This window comes from Bos mutus, chromosome 28 (genome assembly GCF_027580195.1).
Source record: "Bos mutus isolate GX-2022 chromosome 28, NWIPB_WYAK_1.1, whole genome shotgun sequence".
NCBI lineage: Eukaryota > Metazoa > Chordata > Mammalia > Artiodactyla > Bovidae > Bos > Bos mutus.
The window spans coordinates 10634405-10657892 of NC_091644.1; the positions used below are offsets into that span (position 1 = coordinate 10634405).

At 54.5% G+C, this 23488-nt stretch overlaps 1 protein-coding gene across 1 annotated transcript in view; it reads left to right on the plus strand.

Annotated features, from left to right (window-relative positions):
- The window catches only part of ZCCHC24 (zinc finger CCHC-type containing 24), a 64206-nt gene that overhangs the window by 34918 nt on the left and 5800 nt on the right, over nucleotides 1-23488 (plus strand). Inside the window, exon 3 of the mRNA XM_005899384.3 lies at nucleotides 17847-18011. Within this exon, the coding sequence (XP_005899446.3) occupies nucleotides 17847-18011 (165 nt within the window). The remainder of the gene's footprint in view (nucleotides 1-17846; nucleotides 18012-23488) is intronic.

The following is a 23488-nucleotide window of genomic DNA, read 5'->3' on the forward strand; positions in this document are numbered from 1 at the left end:
CTTGGCCTGTTCAAGGAAGAGCAAGAGGGCCAGAGTGGCTCTGCCGGCAGCTCCAGCTCAGAGGGAGAGCTGGTCGGGAGGACAGAGGCAGCCGCACAGGGGTGAGCGCGTCCCAGTGCTTCTCCCGCCTCCTCCCCCAGCTGGGCAGCCCTCCCCTAGGGGACATAGATGGGTGCTTGTCTGGAGGGGCCCCCTCCCCTCTCCCTGCCCCTCGGAACACTTGTGGCGGGGACAGGAAGCGTCGGCCCTTGCCTCCCAGCTGCCCGGGTGGGACGCCACCGAGCCGGCCGGCCTGCCCGAGGAGGGACAGAGGCCCCATTGAGCCTGCTCTCTGGACCAGAGGGGACAATAGCCACAGTGAGGACCAGGACCGTCGCCGGCATGCTTGTGCAGGAAGTCACCAGCCCGTTGCTACCCCCTCCCCACGCCTCCCCAGCCCTCCTCACTTGCTCCTCTGGCTACTTATTTCAGGATGACCGTCATTTCCAAAATGGTCACTTTGTCTTTCGCCTCCTCCCCAGAGGCTCCCTGCTCTGTGCCAGAACCATGCTGGGCCTGGGGATCAGAGAGGAATCTACATGGTCTCTGTCCCTGGGGAGAGGGCTGGGCGGAGACAGCAAGCACACAGGCTAAGTGGAGCATCCTTAGTGCTGGGGGTGCGGTGGCACAGTGTCTGCCAGGAAGGCTGATCAGGAAGGCTTGCTAGAAGAGGAGTCACCGTTCTGAAGTGTTTCTTCAGCCAGAGCCACAAGGCAACAGAGCCATAGACATAGGCAGGGCGAGACTAGCATCTGTTATAGGGCCAGAGGCGGGAAGAAGCGATGGCTTCTGTGTTATGGCAAGCCAAGGCTCACGCCCGCCAGACTCAGCACCTGTCTGCTCTCAGCCACGTGCTGTCTTCTCGTGGAACATTTGCACTGGAAGGATTTTCAGGGATCACCTGGGCCTAGAATGCCAACACAAGTCACGTGTGCCTGTCACCCCCAGCCCACGGCCATGGCAAGGCAGAAGTCACCAAAGTCACACTATTCTTGCCTATCAAGCTAGGATGCTGCTGCAGAATCTTTCTTAACACAGTACACTGATGGCAAGTAATTGGACACACAAGATGAGGTATTTGCTTTCCCTCCTGCCGTGCTCTCATTGACAGAGGGGGAAACTGAGACCCAGCAAGGAAGGGCCTTGTCCCAGAGAGCATGTTGGGGCTGGCTAGGGGTGGGGTGTGTAAAGAAACACCCACCTTTGAATACCAACTGGTTCAGCCACTGTGGAAAACAGTATGGAGGTTTCTCAAAAAACTAAAAATAGAGCTATCATATGACCCAGCAGTTCCACTCTTGGATATATATCTGAAAAAAACAAAAACACTAATTCCAAAAGATATATGCATCGCAGTGTTCTAGCACATTATTTACAATTACCAAGGTATGAAAGCCCCCTAAATGCCCATCAACAGATGAATAGATAAAGAAAATATGGAATATATATGTATACACCCATATATATATATTTATATGTGTATACACACACACCCACACAATGGAATACCACTCCACCGTTTCATAAGAATGAAAATTTGCCCTTGGAAGTGACATGGATGGATTTGGAGAGTATTATACTAAGTGAACGAAGTTGAACAGAGAAAGACAAGTACTGTAGAATATCAGTTGTGTCATCTAAATATAAGTAGAATCTAAAAAATACCACAAACTAGCGAATATAACAAAGGAGCAGACTCACAGATGTAGAGGAAAAACTAGTACTTACCAGTGGGGGGGTTGGGGGGCGATATAGGGGTGGGGGGTGGAAGGTATAAACTCTTGGATGTCAGATAGGCTCAAGGATGTGTTGTACGACACAGGGAATATAACCAATGTTTTCTAATAACTGTAAATGGAAAATAATCTCTAAAACTGTATGCAATTTTAGGAAAGAAACACCCACCTTGAGTCTAAGTTGCAAAACCCCAGAGGCTGGGACAGACCCCACAGTGGCTGTTTCCCTCTCTGTTAGTTGCCTCTGTCGTAGCATGCCATTCCTTCATAGCTCTCATCACAGCTGTGATTATTTGAATGAGATACTTGTTTTTTTCCTTCCTACCTGGCTGTAAGTTCAGGGGTCTGGGGTTACATCTGTCTTAACCATTCTGCTCCAGTGCCTCGTGGACAGCAGATGCTCAGTACACGTGTGTTGCTGAGGGCGTGAGCGGAAGAGCTGACGGCGGGCGGGGTAAATGTACGCAGTCCGATCCCTTCCCGACTCCACGGCTGGCTGCTTGGCCCCCGCTGGCCTGCAGAGGACAAGCGGGCCCCTGGGGGCAACAAGTGGACCCAGGTACCAGGCTGGTCAGATCTATGCCAGTACATGGTAATCAGCCAGCCCAGGTGGTACCTGAACTTCCTGCGGGGAAACTGAGGCCTCCCCCCGACCCCCCAGAGCTACAGTAATACAGAAGTGTTGCTCACGGAGCTGGAGCTGAGTGGGCGGAGTCTCCTGACTTCTGGCCCGCTTCTGGGCACCCAACCTGGCCACCAGCCCCCGTGTCTATAGTTCAGGGGCTGACTTTTCCTGACAGCCGGGCCCCCTGGGAGCTGTGTGTGCAGAAGCCAAAGCAAACAGCGGTGATGGAGGTGGGGGCGGGAGATGGCTGCAGGGCCCCGGTTCCTTTGCTTTCCTGAACAGTCGGGGCCGGAGCCCCCGAGCAGCCAGGCCCCCTGCTCCCTCCATTGTTCCTCATGATGGTTTCCAGATGCCGAGGAGTCACAGGTTTGGGGCTGGGCCAGGAGAGCAGGCCAGCCCTCCCCCAGCACCCCGCCTCCACCTCCACCACCAGTCCCACTTTTAAAGAGGTGGCTCTTCTCCTCACCCCCGGCGGTTGTACTGTTTTGCCTCGCAGCCTCACTGTCCTGCATCCAGACCAACTGCTGGGGTGAGGAGCCCTGGGCTCCATTCCCAGCTCTGAGCCTAGTTTCCTGTATGGCTTGGGCTAGTTACTTGCCTTCTCTGTGCCTCTTGTATTCTGGGCTGTAGAATGGGCATGAGGGAACGGGGAAGTGTGGAAAAGACAGTATCTGATCCATGTTCCTACTCTAACAGACTGTTATCAGAATCATCTAAAACAGCGGTTCCCAAAGTGGGTCCCTGGACCCACAGCGTCAGCATCACCTGGGAACAGGTAGAGATGCGGATTCTCAGGCCCAGCCAAGACCTGTCGATTCCAAAGCTCTAAGAATGGGCAGTGGCCAGTGTGATGACAGCCCCCAGGTGGCTCTGACGCAGCTTGAGGTGAATAACAACCTATGCTCCAGAAATAAGAGCTTAGGCGTCTGGAGTCAGAAAGATGGCACACAGACTTCGCAGCTCTGTGGTTTTGGAAATGAACCTTGGTTTCCTGGTGAGGGAAGTGGATAGATATTCCTACACTGTGCGTGGTGGGATTACTGTGCTGATTAAATGAGACAGATAACACACAGCAGGGTCAGCCCAGCTCCCACACCTGAGCTCTTCTGGGACAGATGCCCCATGAGGGCAGGTTCCACACCTGGCTCACACCACCATCAGCACTTTAAAGGAGCAGATTCAGAACCCTGGTGAAGGGGCGTGTGCCTTCATAGAAGTGCAGTGGGCTCCGGCGCTGCCTGGATCTGGCCGCAGAAGACACGAGATGAGCTACGGAAGGGGTTGAGACCAGAATGGTGCCTGCAGGAGTAGTCAAGGAAAGCTTCCAGGGGGAAGTGCAGCTTCTCATGGGATTTTATTGGGAGATGAGGTATGCAGAGTGTGCACACCAGTCCCACTGGTGAGATGATGTGAGAATGAGTACCACCGGCCAGCCTCCTCCTGTAATGGGTACATATCCCTCCCCTCCCATCTCAGCATCTCTACCCAGTTCCCAGGTGATGCTGCAGGTCCAGGGACCCACTTTGGAAACCGCTGTTTTAGATGATTCTGATAACAGTCTGTTAGAGTAGGAGCATGGATCAGATACTGTCTTTTCCACACCTCCCCATTCTCTCATGCCCATTCTACAGCTCAGGATACAGAGGCACAGAGAAGGCAAGTAACTGTTGCCTTCTTACAAGGATCAGGCTTATTGTCACGTGGGGCCGCCCCAGAAGGTCGGTGCTGGAGACCATAGCAGAGGTCTGTGTGCTGCCGTGGGAGTCAGCCAGATTTGAGTTTAGATCCCAGCTCTGCTGCTTCCTGGCTGTGTGATCCCAGGCAAATCTCCCAACTTGTCTGTGCCTTGGATTTCTCATCTGTAAAGGTTATAGTGAGGATGGAATGGCTGGTGGAGGTAACTGCTTATGTCAGGAGCTGTAAGGATTTTAACAGCTGGGCCCAGGGAGGAGGATGGACCATCTGAGGCCAGACAGTACGGCTCCATCATCCTGGCTGCTACAGAGCCCACTGCACTGAGCACCCTTGCTCTTGGAGACAGTGGGGGAGGGTTTCGTCAGCTTTCCCTGCGCCTGGGAGAAAAAGCAATGTCAGCTGCAGCCTGGACTGTGGGGGTGGCAAATAGCTTGCTTCCTCCCTGTGACCACCTAGAAAAGTCACGTAAGGGCAGCTCTTCCTCTGCCAGGCCCCACAACAGGAGGATTTGTGCCATGGTCTGCTGCCCGACAGTGAGCATGAGAGGTACACGTACGCCTCTATGCACACAAACATACGTGCATTTACAAGTACACGCACCCTCCTCTCCACGGCCCATCCTCTGATTTTAATACCAACCATCACCGTGGAACCACAGTAAAGGCTGGCAGATGTCTGGGCTGGCTTCCAGGAACCTCTTTAACCCCTGCTGTGCTCAATGACAGTTGTCACAGATGACCCTGAAACCTGTCCTCAGCCGTGTGGCCCTCATTCGGCCGTGGGGGAACTGGATACGGCCAGAAAGACTGGGGTTGAAGGCCTCCACTTACTTGCTTTGTGACCTCGGACAGGTGACTTAACCTCTCTGGGCCTCTGTTTCCTCATCTGGAAACAAGGTCACAACGAAGCCGCCTACAAGCCAAGTGCATGGCCCATGCCGGCGCTCTGTTCCTCCCCGCGGTTGTTGCCATCTCCCAAGCATCTCAAGTGCCAACACTCACCTGAGGAAAGTTCTCAGAGGTGGACAGCTCTCTTCTCTTTCTACCCCTCGGGATCAGGTCAGGAGGTGGAGACCCAGAGAGAGGAGCGACTGATGTCAGTACAGAGCCGAGGCTGGAAGTCGGGCCTGCAAGTTCTCACCAGGCCGCCTGGGAGCCCCAGCCCTGGCTCCTGCCAGAGTGGCCCCGAACTGCTGACGTCAGCGTTTCATTGGCCAGGGCAGATCAGATTTCTTTTCTGGCGCTTGGCCACCCTCCACACCCTTCCCCCACTGCTATTTTGAGCTGAGTTCCCCTGTCCTCCCCTCCCAGGGCTGTGACCCTCACACCCAAAGCATCACTGTAGGCTGAGGCCATCACCTCTTACCCACATGCCTTCCTGCCCCAGCACTGGTGCAGAGCCTCCCTCCAGCCAGGTGGAGCTGGGCTGGTTACAGCCACATCTAGCCAGGTCGCGTGTGGCCAGACCTCGCCAGGGTTGCCCTCAGATGCAGACCAGGGCCAGACAATCTGTAAAGATGGTGCTGGTGTCCCAAGGTGGCCCTCCAGAGAGCTCAGCACAGCCCAGGAGGGGCATCCTGGGAGGAGGCTCCTGCCTGCGGGACCCGCACCCGGACCCACACCCATCACCTCCCCCATCACCAGCATTGCCCACACCTCTGACCCCTCCAGCTTTTGATGTGGCCTGAGCCCCACCCAGGTGCTTCAAGAGCCCCTCGTGGTCCCAGCGCACTCAGAGACTACTGGGAAACTAGACGAAAGAAACGGCAGTTTTCAAAAAGTTCTTTAAATTCAGGATGAAATCTCTGGCATGCCAGATCATCCCTGGCATGCCAGAGGCCGGGTCAGGGCGGGACATGACCCGCAGCCAAGCGAGTGGTGCAGACCACAAAGTCCCCTGGGAGTTTGGGGAGCCAGGGCTTCTCTGAGGGAGGCAGCAGAAGGGCTCTGTGCTAAGGCTCAAGCCTGGGACTCGAGTGGCATGAACACCCCAAGGAGGGCAGTTAACCCTGTCTGGGAGTGGGAGGCCGGATGGAGTGGCCTTGGAGTTTGGCCTTAAGTACAGGAGCATCCACCAGGTGTAGAAGGTTTGGGGGGTGGGGGCAGGGAATAGCAAGAGCAAAGGTGTGAGGGCAGAGGGGGGTGAGTTATTTGCAGGAAGTGATTTCGTTGTTGTTGGAATAGAAGTTTGGTAGGAGGGAGCAGCTGGAGAAGGCAATGGCAACCCACGCCGGTACTCTTGCCTGGAAAATCCCATGGGCAGAGGAGCCTGGAAGGCTGCAGTCCATGGGGTGGCTGAGGGTCGGACACGACTGAGCGACTTCACTTTCACTTTTCACTTTCATGCACTGGAGAAGGAAATGGCAACCCACTCCAGTGTTCTTGCCTGGAGAATCCCAGGGACAGGGGAGCCTGGTGGGCTGCCGTCTATGGGGTCGCACAGAGTCGGACACGACTGAAGCGACTTAGCAGCAGCAGCAGCAGGAGGGAACAGCAGCGACAAAGGTGAGGTCAGCCGGGCCACATGGGGAAGAGTCTGAAAGTCTTGAGTGTTTTGCCTCCATCCTGCAGGTCCTGGGGGCTCCCAAGCCTGACGTGGCCATTAAAGCACCTGAGGGCGACTCTGCCTGGCTGGACCTGGGTTGTGCCCACCGCAGGGGAGGGGCACAGTCTGAAGAAAGGGTTTGCCAGGCAAACGGACCACCCAAACAGGGATGCACCAGGCTCTGGGAACCCGCTCAGGAGAACAAATGGTTTTCAGAGCAGCATCCAGCTCTCGGCCAACCACACAGTGGTTGCAGACCTTCTGTCCATCGCATCCACCCATCAGCGGCGGTGGCGGCAGGACGAGCAATCGCTGTCTCTGCAGTCACAGGAGGGGAGGAAAACCCAGGCCTTTTGCAATCGCTCTGATTCGGATGTTTTCCACCCCTCTGGACTGGCCGCCCTTCCCCTCCCGCCCCTGAGCTCTGATCCGTGCGGTTTTGCTGATGGAGGAAAGCCAGAAGCAGGAAACAGATAGCTTAGGGAGTGGCTGTTCATGTGATTACAAAGTCTCTGGTTTCCAAAAAGTTTTGCCGGAGAGCAAGTCCAATTGCCTGGCCTTGGGGTGGGATTTGGAGAGAGGGGTTCCTGTGGCAGGGAGGGTAACTCCTAGGGGTGCAGTGCCCAGAGGCGTAAGAGGGGTGTCAGGGGCCTCTGCACCGCTCTGGGTCCTGGAGGGGCTTCTTGGCCTCCGTCAGGGCGCCCATCCTGGATCTGTTTTCTCCTTCCCTTTCGGTTGTCTCCGCACTTCTCTCTCCCCTCGCCTGTCACTCCTTGCCCCCGCCTCCACCCCGCCGCCCTGTCTTCTCAGTCTCCTGGCTCCCAGCCCACACCCCCTCCCCACTCCTGCCTGCCTCTGCCTCTGGCCTCTGCCTCTCAGCCGCCCCTTGTCTTCTCTGCTCCATCTCGGCGCTCTCCCTGTCTCCTCACTCCCCCTCGGTGCCCCCTCCCCAGGGTTTTCCTGAGACCTTTTCCTGGCACTGTGAAAGCGTCATTGTTCCCTTGCACTTTGACAAACCCTAGTGTTGTGGAATCAGGATGGCATTTTTGCGGTGGCTTTGGGCTGGGAACGGGGTGGGAGGGGTGGCGAGGAGGCTGGGCCTTCGGGGCTCCTGCTGGGCTGCGGCAGGAACCCAGAATAGGGGAGGGGGTCTAGGGGAGGTGGCCAGGACGCCAGTGCTCAGACAAGGGGGCCCTTGAGGCTTGGGAGGAAACCCAGGGGGCCTCTTGCAGTGTCCTTCCTCCCTCCCTCCCGGCAGCCTGCGGGCCGCAGGGCCCAGCCCACCTGTCCCTCTGATCTCCTGCTTCCTCTCGGGCCTCCGCAGAGCCCGCAGCTGCCTCGACCAGGCTGCAGAGGCCGAGGAAGCCCTCCTGCCAGCCTCCCCGGGCCGTGTGTTGGACACATGAGCATGCGGGACTTGGGAGGGTGGCTTAAGCGGAGTCACAGAAAACAGGGGAAAGAGCAGCGTGGGTCCTGGCCCTGCACAGGCTTAAGCTCAGATCCTGGCCCCACTGTTTCCCAATTCTGTGACTCTGGGCACCGCTGCCCCTGTCTGCAGCCTCAGTTTCCTTGTCTGTCGGTAGGGTTCAGAGTTTATAAGGCTGTTGCTTCGATTAGAGATCATTTCACATGTCCTGCATTGGCCCCGTTGCCTGTCATCTGGGAGGACTGGGTGAAGAGTAGCCTCTACCCGAGGACGCGGGTCCGAGAGTGTTTCTGCAGGTGTGAGTCTGACTTGAGCCAGAGCCTGGAAGTGCGTGTCCGAGGGTGTCTGTGACTGGTGTAGGCCATGCTTGGTGAAAGGGTCACACAGGGTCGATCCTTTGGAAGGCCCCAGACTGTGCAAGCCTTCCTTGTCTGTCCTGTTTATTTCCATATTCCTGGAATGTTCCACAGAGCCTGGTGCAGAGCAGGTACTCAGTAAATGTTAGTTGGATGAATGAATGATTGCAGTGGTAGCCAAGGGGTGGTGCTCAGAGGTGGGGCCGTGGTCCTAGAAACAGGCTTGTTCTCTCATTTTCTCACAACCGTCTCAGGAGCAGCTGTGCATGAGGTAGGAGGTGTAGCAGATCAGGTTCAAGTGTTGGCGTCACGGCTGTGGGGCCCTGCACAGGTTGCTTGGCCTCTCTGGGCCTCCGTTTGCTCTCTCATACGATGGAAGAGCCGTGGAGTGACAAGTTGGCAAGCGGCTGGCACATGGTGGGTGCTCATGAAATCTTGGCGTCCCAGCTCCTCTACGTCAGCCCCTTCACTTGGCAGAAGAAGAAACTGAAATTCCAAGTTGGGCCTACGAGAGCCAGAGCTGAGCCCAGGCCTCTGATCGGAGCCCCTGCTTCCTCCCCATGTGTCCAGGCTTGGGGAGAGAGTGCCAAGGGCAGAGGTACCCCCATGGGCCTAAGAAAGGGGGGCTCGAGAGAAGAAGTTCCAGGGAAGGGGTGCTCCTCCTCCAGGGAAGGCCCCCAGCCCTTAGCGAGGGTCCCCAGAACCCTCTTGGGCTTTCCAGGAAGAGTCAGCAAGGCTGCACCAAGAGTCCTGGGCCCTTCCGCCTCTGTGTCTTCATCTATGGAAAGGGCATCTCAAACCCAGGGCTCTTTCCGTCTTTACTCTAGGCCAGCACCACCTCAGCCACTTGACCGCAGAGAGCATGCAGACAGGGGACAGGGAGCCAGCAAGGAGCCCGTCTGATCCTTATTCCTTCCCCTGCTCTCCCGACTCAGCCATTTCCTCTCAGCTGGATGCACTGTGGGGCCAGCCTAGTGCTCCCTGGCTGAGAGAGCCAGCGTGCGTGGGGCTGCCAGGTTGTCCTATGGGCCTCAAGAAGGAAAGCCTGCCCAGTGGATTGCAGCACACCAGGCCTCCCTGTCCCTCACTATCTCTCAGAGTTTGCTCAAACTTATGTCCATTGAGTTGACGATGCCATCCAAGCATCTCATCCTCTGTCACCCCCTTCTCCTCCTGCCCTCAATCTTTCCCAGCATTAGGGTCTTTTCTAATGAGTTGGCTCTTCACATCAGGTGGCCAAAGTATTGGAGCTTCAACTTCAGCATCGGTCCTTCCAATGAATGTTCAGGATTGATTTCCTTTAGGATTGACTGGTTTGATCTCCAGGCTGACCAAGGGACTCTCAAGAATCTTCTCCAGCACCACAGTTGGAAGCATCAATTCTTATTCTAGAGATGGGGAACAGAGAAGGCAATGGCACCCCACTCCAGTATTCTTGCCTGGAAAATCCTGTGGATGGAGGAGCCTGGTGGGCTGCAGTCCATGGGGTCGCTAAGAGTTGGACACGACTGAGCGACTTCACTTTCACTTTTCACTTTCATGCACTGGAGAAGGAAATGGCAACCCACTCCAGTGTTCTTGCCTGGAGAATCCCAGGGACGGGGGAGCCTGGTGGGCTGCCGTCTATGGGGTCGCACAGAGTCGGAAACGACTGAAGCAACAGCAGCAGCAGCAGCAGAGATGGAAAAACTGAGGCCCAGAGAGGAGAAGGGATGCTCCCGGGCCAGGGCCCATGGCAGTAGCAACCCTTTCCTGTCTCTTACTGTCCTGGCTGTGTGAGTTCCTCATCTTTGTGCCATCCTGGCACAGTGCAGGGCAATTGAGAGAGTGGGCTTGAGTCAGCGGTCTGGGTTCAAGACCAGACTCCACCACCTGTCCCTCACTATCTCTGAGAGTTTGCTCAAAGTTATGTCCATTGAGTTGACGATGCCATCCAAGCATCGTCATCAAAGCATAGCTTTGGGTGAGTTACTTAACCTCTTCATGCCTGTGTTCTCATTCTAACCCTGGGACTAAGCATATTTGCCTCACAGGTGATTGTACAGAGCACCTGCCTCCTAAGAGACACCTAGTGAGTGTAGCTGTTAGTCTGTCCCAAAGCTCACCAGGGCACAGGATGCTCTGTGGGGAGGCAGAGGTGGCATGACCAGGGCTGGGCTGAGACCTTGCAGCTGGGGCCCGTGGCCGAAACCGTGATCCTGAGAACAGAGGCTGTACCTCTTGGGACAGAAGCCAGCATGGAGTTGTCATGTGCAGGGCACAGCCTCAGGTCCTCATCACCCCAGCTCACTGCCTCCTCCTGAGCCAGGGTCCCTGCGATGCTCTCCTTCGAGCGACCAAAGGTGATGATGTCATCTCCCTGCAAAAAACTCAATCTAAAAGAGGCCGAGAGGAAAACAAGCTTCACCCTGAAGCCTGACTCACTCCTGGTGGGACTTCAGGAAGCAGGGGCAGGGAAACTGATGGGCAGAGTGACCAGCCAGACTTACGTTACGTGACAGGTGTGGGTGATTCTAGCTGTTCTCAGAATTGAGGGAGCAAATGGGTAGAGGGGGTGGGAAGCCCACACCATGGCCGAGGGCAGGGCAGCTCTGCGAACACACATGTTCCAACAGACCCAGCAGCCAGAGGTTGACCATTGCCCCACACCCAGGCCCAAGAGGCCAAGTATGGACAGAACTGCCATCTCCGGTTCACCACCTTGGGAAAGTGCAGGGCGCCCCCTTGTGGGCGGGAGGGGCCTGCAAGTCAGGGCCCTCATTTTCTCTATTAACGTAATGCCTACCTACTCGTTTGAGATAATTAATTAGAGCAGAGCATCCTGTCTCATAGAGGCAACCTCTGAACGTTTCTGACTGATTTCCCTCCTGCCCTCTTGTTGCACACATCTTTTCTTTTTACAGTTTTACTCTGGGAGCAGACTGTATTTGATTGCTTATCCTGCTTTCTTATAAAATGTTTTCCCAAACTCTTTTTAAGAAATCCTCATAAATGTTTTAATGGCTTTGCTGTCATTTGTCCAATGGGTGTAACATCATGTAGGGAACCAGGGCATTAGCTTTTTCCGACTTGTCACTATTATAAACAGTGATGTGATGGTCATCTTTGAACTTCCCTGTGGTCTGCATCTCTGATCTTTTATTTCCTTAGAATGGTCACCCAGATATAGATTTGCTGGGGGGAAGGAATGGACATCTTCTCAAGTTTGAAACCTTACCGCCGAGTTGCACTATGGAAATGCAGTAGGAAATGTTCCTGTTCAGCCTCCACCCCCAGCAGTGTCTGAGTGTGTTCCCTTTCCACACCTGCCTGGTTGGCCTTCACCAGCAAGAAGAGTTGGGAGGACTACAGAGTTGAAGTGTCCTCAGAGTGCCCTGGGCCCACTGTCTGACCAGGGCAAAAGTCCCCTTGGCAGTGTCCCTGAGAGTTGTTCACCCAGTCACTTATTGCATACCCCTAGTGACAGGGAGCTCACTACCTATTGGTCAGCCACACAGGAAATATCATGAGCTGTTGGAAAGAAAACACTGAGCCACCCCCAAGAAGTGTCCAGGTAGTGTCAGCATCATCTGCATCTCTCCCCAAGCTTCTGGCATGCCTGGATGACCCCACCCCCTACCCTCTGCCCAGCTTTGCCCTGGCTGCTCCCTGGCATAAGTTCTCCTTCCCACCTCCATGCCAACCACCATCTCTCACTTCCCAGGCTGCCCTCCATGCTGATTCTAGCCTGGTCTGGAGGTCAGAGGATCTGATCTGTCGTCTCAGCTCAGTCCCTGATTGGCTGTGTGTCCTTGAGCAAGTCCTTTGGCTTCTTTGGTCCTTAGGGGGGCCTGTCTGTGCTAAGAGGGCTGGCTCCTGAGCCCCACTGAGCTTTGCCTGGGCTCCTGGCACATGTGATCTCCCAGAGGGGAACGTGGCAGGGGCCCAGGTCAGGAGAGCCCAGTCAGTCTTGGCCTCCTTCCCAGCCGGGGTGGGTGGCGGCCCCTGCGAGGCTGTCAGCAGTCACTGCTCACACTGACGTTTATGAGCAGAGGCCGTGCCTTTCTGGGAGGAGAGGCAGCGGGGGGAAGTGTTGGGGGTAGGGAAGTCTTTGTCCCATCCAAAATTCCTACTCCCTTTGGCCCGGCCCTCATCTGTAAGCACAGCCACAATGGGACTGAGCCCTTCCGGGAAGCGGGTGCTGTCTACCCAGAGCTGCCTGCTGACCTGCCTTCCTCTCCATCCCCTGCCTCCCTGTCCCTGCCCTACAGGTCATCTCTCCCACTCTGACCCACAGGAGAGCAAAGCCACTGGGCTAGGCTGAGCTGGAGGCCTGGGGGATTTCTCCTCCTGAGCGCAGGCCTCTGCTTTACGGTGCAGACGCGCTTGGGAATGACAGACAGAAAGGGCGAGTTAACTGTAGGCTCGTGGGAAAGCCTGCTGAGCCTGACCTCCTGCCCTTGTACTCTGGAAGCTCTTTGGCAAGTCCTTCCACATGCCCCAGTTTCACCATCTGTTAAGAGGGTCGATGATATTCCCTGCCCCATAGGATTATGGGAAGAGTTAAATGGGAGCCGAACAGGCCGTGGAGCCATGAGCACAAAGCCTAGCCCACAGGTGGTGCTTTGTAAAAACCCGTTCTCTTCCCTCTTTGTCCTCTCCACAGCATCCACAGAGCTTTCACAGCCTTTCTGTACTTTTCTTGGCTCTCTCTCTGAGGATTCCAGCAGGTGAAGACACCTAATGCTGTTCATCTTTTGCCTGCCCCCTCCCTGCTCAACCGCAACTCGGGGATGGTGAGCCCAGCCTCTCTCTAGGCTTTCCTCTCATCTTTAGGACTTCCCTCTTACAGTTTATGCTCAGTGGTCTCAGCCCCAGTCTCCACATCACTTGGAACATACCTGCTCCCTCTCCCTGTACAAGGTCCAGAGGCGAATGCTACTGAAATCACTAATGGTTACTGAGCACTTGCAATGTCCATCTGCTGAGCTAAGACCTTCATCAGTATGAATGCATCAAATTCCTCCAGTAGCCCTGGGAAGGCTGGCCCATTATCATCATCCCAGGTTTCTGGTTGTGAAAACCAAGGCACTGAGAGGTTGTATGATTTGCTGAAGGTCCCCCAGACAGTCCCAGATAGAGACAGAATATGTCATTGCTAGCATCTGGTCCTCAAATCTGAGATCTGAGCCACGTCCTATATGGTGGGAAGTCAGAGCTGGCCCTCCTGGTGCCTGGCCTGGTGACAGTTGTGTGGGAATGGTGTGTTGGTCCGGCAGAAGCCCCTGTCCCTGGGACCTGCCTGGCCACTCACAGTCCCTGATAGAAGGCTCTGGAATGGCTGGTTTTCTGATTACACAGTGTGGCAATACTTCCCGACTTACCCCTTGCTCTTCTCTCATCTTCCTGCTTCTTCCTTTGCTGCACACGCAGTATCTTCTTTATTTGAGTAGCTTTCCTTCTTGTTCATTTCTGAAGCAGAGACTTTGGGGGCACTGCATTGTCAGGCCCGCCCCAATCCTCACGCTCTCTGCTGCGGAGGGCCCCAGGATACCTCGACTCCCACATCTGACACCTTGACCCCTGCCCTTGACCCCAGCTGTATGAGGTCGGGTGCCAGGTCCCATCAATCTCTGAACCAAGAGGCCTGCAGAACCAGATCTTGGGGTGGGTCTGGCTGGTGAAGAACCTCATTTCCCACTTCAACCAAGGAGTCTGGAATCCTACCATTGGTTCGGCACCCCATGCCTATCCCAGTTCCCCTGTGAAATGTAGGTCCTTTCAAGGGCTTCCTTGGTGGCTCAGATGGTAGAGAATCCACCTGCGATGTGGAAGACCTGGGTTCAATCCCTGGGTTGGGAAGATCCCCTGGAGGAGGGAACGGCTACCCACTCCAGTATTCTTGCCTGGAGAATTCCATGAGCAGAGCAGGCTACAGTCCACGGGTTTGCAAAAAATTGGACACAACTGAGCGACTTTCACTTTTACTTCTGGGCTTCCCTGATATCTCAGTTAGTGAAGAATCCGCCTGCAATGCAGGAGACCCCGGTTCGATCCTTGGGTCGGGAAGATCCGCTGGAGAAGGCAACAGATACCCACTCCAGTTATCTGGCCTGGAGAATTCCATGGACTGTATAGTCCATGAGGTCGCAAAGAGTCAGACACGACTGAGCAACTTTCACTTTAAGAACAAGGACCACGAGACTGAGTTCATCTAGTCTCTTACTTCAGGATTACTGGAGAAGGGAGGCTGTGGAAGTTGTGGGCACCAGGAACCAGGTAGAAAAGGTGCCCCCAGAAGCGGTTGGAGGGCTCACTGCACTGTCCCTATCTTGAGACCATCACAACGCAGAGCGTCTTCAGAGTCATAAGGTGGCCTCTCTACTGCACACTGACTGGACCCTGGGCCTTGACCGCACACGGAGCGCTCTTCCTGCATAACTGGTCTCTCTCCTGAATCTGATCAGTGCTGAGAGTCAGCCCTGCCTCGGAGCTCAGGCAGAGTCTTCTCCCCAGGATGTCACGGCTGCCAGGAAGGCCAGGAAGGGTCCAGAAGACATAGGGCAGTGGGCCCAGAAGACTCGGCGGCACTGCTGCCACCCTCTGAGTTTAGGTTTACGCATTCGGCACGTATCTCCCTTTTTAGGGTTCTGTCTGTAATTCTAGTAGGCTGTCACCAAATGGTGGTAATGGTGCCTGGGCAAAAAAGACATGATTACCGGAGGAAGAAGTTATTATTTTATATGCTGCTATTGTTCTACATTAGTAAATAATACCAACAAATACTCCTGTTTTATTTGCCAGACATTGTTCTAAGTGTTCTGCCTCACTTAATCCTCGGAACAGGCTTTTGTGGTAGTTCCTACCACTAATCTTGTGAAGTAACTTGCCCAGCATCACAACCAGGGTTTGGATCCAGTCTGTGTTCTTGACCTTTATGCACTACTTTGGAAACAAACAAATACCCAAGGAAACATTACTGTGGAAGCAGACTGTCTCACAGCACAGTACTTCTTTTTTAAAATATTTCTTGCTTTTATTTGGCAGCGTCGGGTCTCAGCTGCAGCACGCAGGATGCTCGTTGCATCGTGTGGACCCTTCTAGCTGCCGTACACGAGCTCTCTACTTGTGCTGTGCTGGCTCCAGAGTGTGTGGACCCAGCCACTGCGGCACGCAGGCCTAGCTGCCCTGCAGCACGTGAGATCCCAGTTCCCCAACCAGGGATCGAACCTGCGTTCCCTGTGTCGAACCTGTGTCTCTTGCTTGGCAGGCAGATTCTTTACAACTGAGCCACCTGAGAAGCCCTAATGGGATATTATTTGGCACCAAAAAGGAATGAAGTCCTGATACATGCTGTAATGTGGATGAACATCACACTGAGTGAGAGAAGCCAGACACAAGAGGGCAATTATTCTATGATCTACTTACCTGAGATGCCAAGAACAGGAAACCTATAGTGAGAAAGTTAAATTAGTGGTTTCCTGGGCCTAGGTGGGATGAGGAAGTGGGGGTTGGACACTGAATGACTGTTAATGAATGCAGAGTTTCTGTGGGGGAGTAACAGATAATGTTCTAAAATTAGACTGTAGTGATGGTTGTATAACTCTGCGAATATACCAAAACCCATTGAACTGTACACATTAAATGGGTGAAATATTAGCTATATATATTACTATTATATAAATATATATTATATATAAAAATATATATATAAGCTGTATAAATAGTATCTCAGTAAAAATGCTTTAAAAAAAAAACATGTAGGAGAGAGCTAGTTTCTTTAATATATAAAGTACAGTTGCAAATCAACAAGAAAAATATCAAACCCCAGCAGGAAAAAAGAATCACAAAGGAAACACAAATGATTCTTAAATGTAAAAATTCTCTCTTGTTTACAATACATATCATACAAGTCAGAGCTACTCTGAGAAGTCTACCTCCTAGATTAGCAATGATGAAAACTATTGATGAGGAGTTGGAATGTTAAGTTGATACAACTGCAGCTGGGGGTGGGGGAAGGAGGCTAATGGTAACTGTCATCCTTAAAAATGAAAACTGCACACACCCATGTAGCCAGCAATTTCACTTTTAGGAACGTATTGGGCAAACATACTCTCATATGTGCAAAATTATATACACACACATGGAAGTCTTAGTTGCTCAGTTGTGTCCAACTCTTTGTGACCCCATGGTGTGTCCATGGAATTGAATTCTCCAGGCAGGAATACTGGAGTGGGTTGCCATTCCTTTTTCCAGGGGGTTTTCCCAACCCAGGGATTGAACCTGGGTCTCCTGCATTGCAGGCAGATTCTTTACCATCTGCACACACACATTCATATATGCAAAGTTATTCATTGCAGCGCTGCATGTAATAGAAGAGTAGAAACAATCTAGACAGCTGTAGTAGTGATGAGAAAGCACCATAAAACTTGCACAGAGTTGCATACTATGCTACTCTTAACAGCACAGAACAGTAGCTCGGTTTGTACTGATTGACCGGGGGGAAATACTTTATATATATATGTCTAGGATTATTATTAAGTGAGAAAGGGAAGACGCAGAACCAAGTTTATAATCTGTCTCCGTATGAGTGAGGGAAAAGAAAGGATGTGCATACATATGTATGTGCTGTTCAGTTCAGTTCAGTTCAGTCGCTCAGTCATGTCCGACTCTTTGCGACCCCATGAATCTCAGCACGCCAGGCCTCCCTGTCCATCACTAACTCCCGGAGTTCACCCAAACTCATGTGCATCGAGTCGGTGATGCCATCCAGCCATCTCATCCTCTGTCATCCCCTTCTCCTCCTGCCCCCAATCCCTCCCAGCATCAGTCTTTTCCAATGAGTCAACTCTTCACATGATGTGGCCAAAGTATTGGAGTTTCAGCCTCAGCATCAGTCCTTCCAATGAACACCCAGGACTGGTCTTCTTTAGGAATATATATGCTGTATGCATTTGAAAATGGAGAGCCCATCTTTGGGGTGGTCTAAAAGAAATTAACACAGCTGCCAAGCAAGGGAGCAGGGCTGAGGAGAGACACACTCTCACTGCTTTTGAGGTGCTGTTCTGCCTATGTTGCCCCTTCAGTGACCATTTAAACCACACCACTGTGGGCCATGTGTCGGTAGGTATGTGACTGCCAGCTCCCCCTTAATGACTGCGGTGTTTAAGGAGTAATTCCTCGCCACCAGGAAGTACTTGCTTTCTTCACTCTATAAACCCACCACCAGCTCCATTCTTCATTCCCATGTGAGTCTCCCAGCCTTGGGATTCCCACGTGCGCTCTGGGGTGACTGGTGTCCTCCAGACCTGGGACAAAAGGTGTCCCCATGTCTGCACCTGGGGACGCAGGGCATGAAGGCTGAAGGGAGAGACCGTGGGGACCCGGTGGGGCATTATTTTGGCCGGGTGGACCCCAATCCCTTGTGTTTGCTTCCTGTCCTCTAGGCACGCCCCAAAGGCGAGGGTCTGACCCCGTACCAGGGCAAAAAGCGCTGCTTCGGCGAGTACAAGTGTCCCAAGTGCAAGAGAAAATGGATGAGCGGCAACTCCTGGGCCAACATGGGGCAGGAGTGCATCAAGTGCCACATCAACGTGTACCCGCACAAGCAGGTGAGGGGCGGGGGCAGGAAGCAGGCGGGACGGAGTGGGAGGAGGAACAGGGGGGCAGGCGGGAGCAGGGGAGCCTTCCGAGGGGGAGGAGGCACAGGGGAGCCGGCGGGGTGTATTCCAGGGCCTTTATGTAGAACAGATAGAAGAGGGTTACCTTTTCCCTTACTGAGCTTCAGTTTGCTCCTTCATACGATGGCGATGAGACCACATCTATCCAAGCGAGCCCTTTCCTTTCCTTGTCTCATCGGAAATGGGAGCTGGGGGTGGTTGGAGAGAGAGAGGGCCTGTTTCCCCAGGCAGGGAAGGACTGATAAAGAGGCCACTGTACCAAGACCCTGCGACCACAGACCCAGGTGAATTTTGAAAGTAATGAACTGGGGTGCAACTGTGACACTTGGGCAGTCTGGGCTGGGGGCAGTTTGGGGTAGGACATAGGTGCTCTAGATAGAGGCAAGAGACCTCTGTTACATGTTACATTTGAGATATAACATTTGAATGTGGACAAAGTAGAGAAGGGATTCCCCAGACCATGTGCTGTGGAGTCCCAGCGTTCAGAAGTCAGATGAAGGAGGAGCATCCGGTGAGGAAGGCCACAAAGCAGGGAGTCCCCGAGGCGGGAGGGAGCATCGTTCCCGGCCTCAGGCGATGGCTGCTGCTGAGCTGTCAGCTGTCATGACCACGGAGAAGGACCCTTGAGGTTTGGTAACAAGGAGATGGTCCTGAAGCTTTTGGTGTGGAATCACTTTTATCTGGAGGATTTTTTGAGCTGCAACCCAGGTATGAGAACCACTGAAGCCAACACCCTGCAGGTCAGGCTTAAGCGGAGTGAAGATATTGATTCACAAGGGGATCTGTTGGCCAGGATGGTGGCCCTGGTGGCATAGGTTCCCTGGGCCAGGCTGCAGAGGAAATACCTTCACTGTCCACTTTTTCAAAGGGCATTGATTGTGGAGAGAAGCAGAGAAATGGGACCATAGCTGGAGTAGAGACAGGCCATTGAGATGGATGTTATATGGTGAGAGAGCCTGGAGCATGTTACGGGTAAATGAGGGTGGCCCAGAAGAAAGTAAAAGGCTGGTGATACCGGGACAAGAGGCATGCCATATGGTCGGCCCAGGAGGGAGGGAGGGGGGATGCCTGGGGACGGACATGGAGCAGAGAAGGGGCTTCACTTCCAAGGCTTCTGTCTTCTCAGTGAAGTGGGACGCGACGTTTTCAGTCAAAAGCCAGGGTGAGAAGGGGTATGGTGGGCTGGCTGAAGGATGAGGGCGGAATCGGGTCTACCAGGGAAACATAACCAGACTGGCCAGCAGCATCCAAGCCCAGGGGAGCTTTGAGACTGTAACTGTCACCAAAGCCATCAGCTCAGTCCTGCACTGTGCCCAGCAGTGTTCGCTGCACGCAGGCGCAAGCCAGACACGGCACGGGCTCAGGGCCGAGGTGTGCCAGGAGAGTGTTTCAGAGGGAAGAGGGCCGAGTTTGGGGCATATTTGGAAAAGTGTGCTGTTGGAAATGCCTGGTCCGGGGGCATCAGCTAGTTGGTCAGGAAAAGAAGCCAGAGGAGCCCTGATGGAGAGGTGGCCCAGGTCTGGGTTCAGGGGAGGAGCTGAGAGCTGCCACGAGAGCGGGTTTCTGAAGACCAGGTCCAGGGTGTGGCCAAGGGATGGTGGGAGAGAAGGTTAGGGTTGGTGAGGGAGTCGGATACTGAGGAGCTGGGGGTAGGGCGAGTCTTCCCTGAGGATGGCAGGAGCGGAGGGTGGAGGAGGGCACAGGGAAAGGGAAGCCAGAGGGTGGGGGAGGCTCCCCTGAGGCAGTAGTGTCAGGCTGAGCCCTGAGGGGGCCATGGAGGGTCAGCAGACCACGGGGACTAGACTGGCGTGGGAGTGGGAAGAGCATGTGCCAAGTGCAGAGGACAGGAAAGCCTGGAGGAGCCGAGGAGGGAAGCAGAGTTTGGAGGGAGTTTGGAGGGAGGGGCTGGCTCAGAGACTGTGACCCAGAATTTGGTCTTTGTCCTACTAGGAGGTCTGGGAGTTGTCCAGGAACACTCTCGTGGCTGAACTATTCTGTGATTTTATGACTGTGTGCAGGCCTCCGTTGTTGCTGCGTGCAGGCTCTGTCCCCAGGGTTCCATGGTTCCCAGCACCCACCCTGTGGCTCCCAGGCAAATAGATAGGGAGCTGGCCACACAGCCCAGCGGATGAGGGTCTCCTTAGTGCAGGGGCCTGGTCCAGGCCTAATGACACCGAGGGAGACACTGAGGCCCTGGGGCGCCAACACAGGCTTGGTGACCCAGTAGCGGGGGCACAGGACACGTGGCATGCACATGTTTTGGAGCACATCAAGGACGGGGCTGAAGGCAAGCAGGGTAAACAGTCCTCAGCATCCAGGCTCCTGAGGTCTTCCTGGCAATTCCTAAGCAGGTCTGGGACCCCAGTCCAAAACCACCTCCTGTAATGTCCAATCATCAGCACACGCACCCAGGGCCCTGGGGCAGGGCCAGTGCTGTCAGAGGGATTCCTTCTTTCCCTCGCTGGACACACTCCATTGAGGACTGCTTGGCTGGTCTGTGTAGGTTCTAAAGGAAGACGAAGGTCAGGGTGCTGCCAGGCCTTCCAGGAGCTTCCTCTCCAACCCAAGGGATGGGATTCCATCAGACAGAGTTACCTACTGGCGTTCAGAGAATTCCTAGCCTGAGTCACAGGTGTGGCCGCGCTCTGGGTGCCATCTGCTAAGCCCCTGTACACCCTTCCTGTGTGCTCTGCCCACAGACCAGGTGTCCTGTTCATCCTGCTTCACTGGGAGTGAGCGTGCAATCTTGAGAAGTCATGTGGCCTTTCCAAGGCCCCCACATAGACATGGGGCCTTGGAATTGAATTTGCACCTGTCTTTGGAGCCCGGTCCTGAGGCCAGGTGGGCCTAGCACCGCCCTCCTTGAACTGGGTGGGCTGGAGCACACCCCTGGTCTCCCAGCACAGGAGGGAGGAGGCCAGGCTGCAGGTCAGCCTCAGCCGCTGGAGACTCGGGAAGATCCTGACAGCAGTGTGCAGTGGGCAGGCACTCCTCTGTGTGTTTTATCCCTTTATCCTCTCAGCCATCCCAGGAGGTCAGCTCTGTTGTATCCCCATTTTACAGGGGAGGAAACTGAGGCAAAGGGCATAAGTGACTCACCCAAGCTCAGTAGAGAAGCTGAAACTCATGCAGGATGGGGCTAGCCGAGAACACCTGCAGGGGACCCGTGGAGGGGAGGGGCGGGCGAGCACAAGTGCAGGTCAGGCCAGCTGGCAGGGGCAGGAGCTGGGGATAGGCCAGTTCCTGCCAGAACTCAGATGTATGGTGCTGGAGTCTGTGCTGGCGGTCTGGAACGCTCAGTCCCAATGACTCTCACAGCCCGTGACCTAAGCAGAGGGGTCCCGTCCATGCACCCAAGTCCACCAGGGCCCCACTCCCTGCAGTGGCTCCAGCCTCCTTGACCCCGCCCCTGCATTGCCTTAGCACCCCTTCCAAGAGGCCAGGGCTGTACCTGCCGTCCCCAGACTGGCAGCAGCCTCATCTGTTTCACCGTCTCCAACCTGAAATCTCAGTGCAAGCACCGCCTCCCTGATTACCACCTCGGGACCACAGGATGTGTGGCTCTGCTCTTCCCTCTCCCAGTCATTCTGTGCTTGTTTGTTGAGCACCTACTGTGTGCAACAGGGAGCCTGAGACCCAGAGAGAAGAAGGGACTTGAGTGAGGTCACTCAGCCAGTCAAGGGGGCCTGGGACCCCACTCTGCCCTTGCTTTACTCCCCAGTCTCCTGTCACAGGGCTCTTCTTCCTCAGGGAAGTGGCAAGCTGGGGGCAGGACAGAGGGGGTGATGGCCCTGCCAGGCCCCCCAGCAGTCAGGAGCCTTTGAAGAACTGAGAGGAGGGGCTTGGAGCATCTGTCCCCCCAGGCTCCCCCCGGCCCCTGCGGTGGAAAGGGGCTGCTTTATTTCTCCTGCTCCCTGAGCTCTGACCTGTCGGTGTCCATCTCTTGAGAACTCTCCACTTCCCCTCTCCCTGCTCCCCACTACATCTGTTTCCCGTCAGACTCCAGCTGTGGCTTCCCCCTGCCGGCCCTGCCCTCCAGGAGAAGAAAACAAGAATGGGCTTTGCCTCCCTGCGGGGGGTGGGGGTGGCCCTGGGGTGATCAGTCCCAGCTGCTGACTGTTTTCCCTCTGCAGAGGGGAGTTGCCTTGACAGCTTCCCCACCTCCTCCACCCAGCGCCTGGGCAAGGCTGAGCCAGGACCCATGGGGGGAAGGGGCACTGACAGGTCACAGCCGAGGAGCGGGAATGGCCAGGATGTTGCAAGTGCGTTTCCCCAGGGGTTCAGCTGGTTCCCCTGTTCTCAGCCTGCCCCCTTCTACATAACAATAGCAATGATGCATGATATTAATACTAACAGACAGTTTGCTCTTTATGTACTAGGCACTGTTCTAGTAACCTTGCATATATTAACTTATCTACTCTTCCCAACAACCCTACCAAGTAGGTACCCTTATTGAAAGTGAAAGTGAAAGTGAAGTCACTCAGTCGTGTCCAACTCTTTGGGACCCCATGGACTGTAGCCTACCAGGCTCCTCTGTCCATGGGATTTTCCAGGCAGTAGTACTGGAGTGGATTGCCATTTCCTTCTCCAGGGGATCTTCCCAACCCAGGGATTGAACCCAGGTCTCCCGCATTGTAGACAGACGCTTTACCGTCTGAGCCACCGGGGAAGTCAGGTACCTTTATTAGCCTATTGTATAGATGAGAAAGGGGACTTCCTGGGCTCAGTGGTAAAGAACCCACCTGCCAATGTAGGAGATGTGGGTTCAGTCCCTGGGTCAGGAAGATCTCCTGGAGAAGGAAATGGAGACCCACTCCAGTATTCTTGCCTGGGAAATCCCGTGGACAGAGGAACCTGGTGGACTACAGCCCATGGGTCGCAAAAGAATCAGACACGACGTAGAGATTAAACAACAACAGAAATGGAAAAAATTGAGGCCCAGAGAGGTTAAGTGACTTTTGAGAGGTCACACAGCTCATAGATAGTGTGAGCCCAAGCCTGACATGAAGACAGACTTTTTCTCCTCTCCCCTGGGCAGGAAAGTTGGTCATCTGAAAGTTTCTTGGGTGAGGGCAAGGCTCCTGCCCTGTTTCTATGTCTTCCCGATGTGGCTGTAGGCCTAGAAGCCGGAAATGACTTTTTATGACTCTACATCAGGACCCTGCCCACCCATAGGCCGTCACCTCCCAGAGCCCTCGGACGTGTCCGCTCCCCACCTGCTCTGAGTGTCAGCTGCAGGCCAGGCACTGCATAATTACGCAGACGAGCTGGTGTGCTCCTTTTGAGCAGTCTGCAGCCTGCCCAGGGGCAGCGCTCACACTCAGCTTCCCTCCAGGACCATCCTGGGTCCTGGTCACGGGCACCAAGGCTCCCTGGGCCCACACCAGCCTGCAGTTCCTGCCCCTCTC